The following is a 1,344-nucleotide window of genomic DNA, read 5'->3' on the forward strand; positions in this document are numbered from 1 at the left end:
TTAAATTGTTAATAGCTGTTGTATTTTCTAGAATAGTAAGAAATAAAACCTCCTTCTATATACTCGATTATGAATGTAAATTAACAAAATTCAAGTCACTTGTTTAATCTATAAGTTTAATGAGGTAATTAGTTCTCAACTTATACAGAATAAAGATGTCTCGTATATAAAAGAACTGCCATGGGCTCAACTAATGACCAGATACTAACAAAACAATCTTTACAATTAAGTTGTAGTAGAAGTTAAGGTTCTCTATGACATGTGTTCCTATGACGGCAAAACTGAAGACCTACAAAGTGGACAAGATGTCTTCCCCTTCAGCAGCCATTGCTTTATGCAGCTTGCGTGGTATTCATGTTGACATTCAAGAGTGCCAATTGTCTCATCATTCTCGTATTCGCATAGGCAAATAGCACATGTTTCTCCTCCATCGTCAGTACTGCAATGAGTTCTTGTTCTCATCATATTTGCTATAGTCTCCTCTGCGGCCTCCTCGCCGTGGTCGTTGCGTTCCACCATATGGGCCACCAAAAGTTGCAATAATTCTATCAGAAAAGCTCGGTCATTGTCATCATCGGTGAATCCACTTCCAGTTGTGTCATAGTCTTCGTCAGAGAATTCACTTTCAGTTGTGTCATAATCTTCGTCAGAGGATTCACTTTCAGTGGTGTGATAGATATCATCAACGAATTCACCTGTTGACAGATTATAGACGCCATCCCTCAAGTCTGGATCCTCAGCGTGATCAAACCACATCTGTCCAGTATATGTATATCCAGGATCCATAAGAGGTGAGTTGCCTGGAGCAAAGCAGTGATAATTTCCTAGAGCTTGACGTTGATCAATGGATTCAATTCCTTCTACAACATAGACACCATCAATGAATTCACCCGCTGGCTGATTAAAACCACCGTGTGGATAATCAATGTAATCAAACGAACTCTGTCCATTATAGGTATGATGACTTTGGGAATTTGTACTGACGATAAAAGGAAACTGATCATCAGCTGCAACATAGGCATGATCATCAACGTAGTATCCACTTGTTGGCTGATAATAATAATAATAATAATACCCTGGGTCATAATTCATTGTTGTAGCATAGAAATCCCTCAAGTATGGATCCTCAATGTTATCAAACCAACTCTGTCCATCATTATACGTATATGGAATTCTTGAAACGTAGTAATTTACTGGACTTTGAGAATTTGAACTCATGATTGATGACACTAAAATACAAGAACAAATTAAGAGGAACTAAATTGATCAATTGAAGTGAGTTTAACTTTTCTTGGGAGCAAATATGGAATTAAGCGGTATGAGAATTGTAGATTTATATAGCTT

General features: G+C 37.3%; 1 protein-coding gene across 1 annotated transcript; it reads right to left on the reverse strand.

Annotated features, from left to right (window-relative positions):
• Positions 1-267: 267 nt before the first annotated feature.
• Positions 268-1,218, reverse strand: LOC124895168. Its single transcript, XM_047405614.1, has one exon. It carries the CDS (start codon positions 1,216-1,218, stop codon positions 268-270), a length of 951 nt encoding a protein of 316 aa, XP_047261570.1.
• Positions 1,219-1,344: the final 126 nt, after the last annotated feature.

The sequence above is a fragment of the Capsicum annuum genome, unplaced genomic scaffold (genome assembly GCF_002878395.1).
Source record: "Capsicum annuum cultivar UCD-10X-F1 unplaced genomic scaffold, UCD10Xv1.1 ctg80374, whole genome shotgun sequence".
Taxonomy (NCBI): domain Eukaryota; kingdom Viridiplantae; phylum Streptophyta; class Magnoliopsida; order Solanales; family Solanaceae; genus Capsicum; species Capsicum annuum.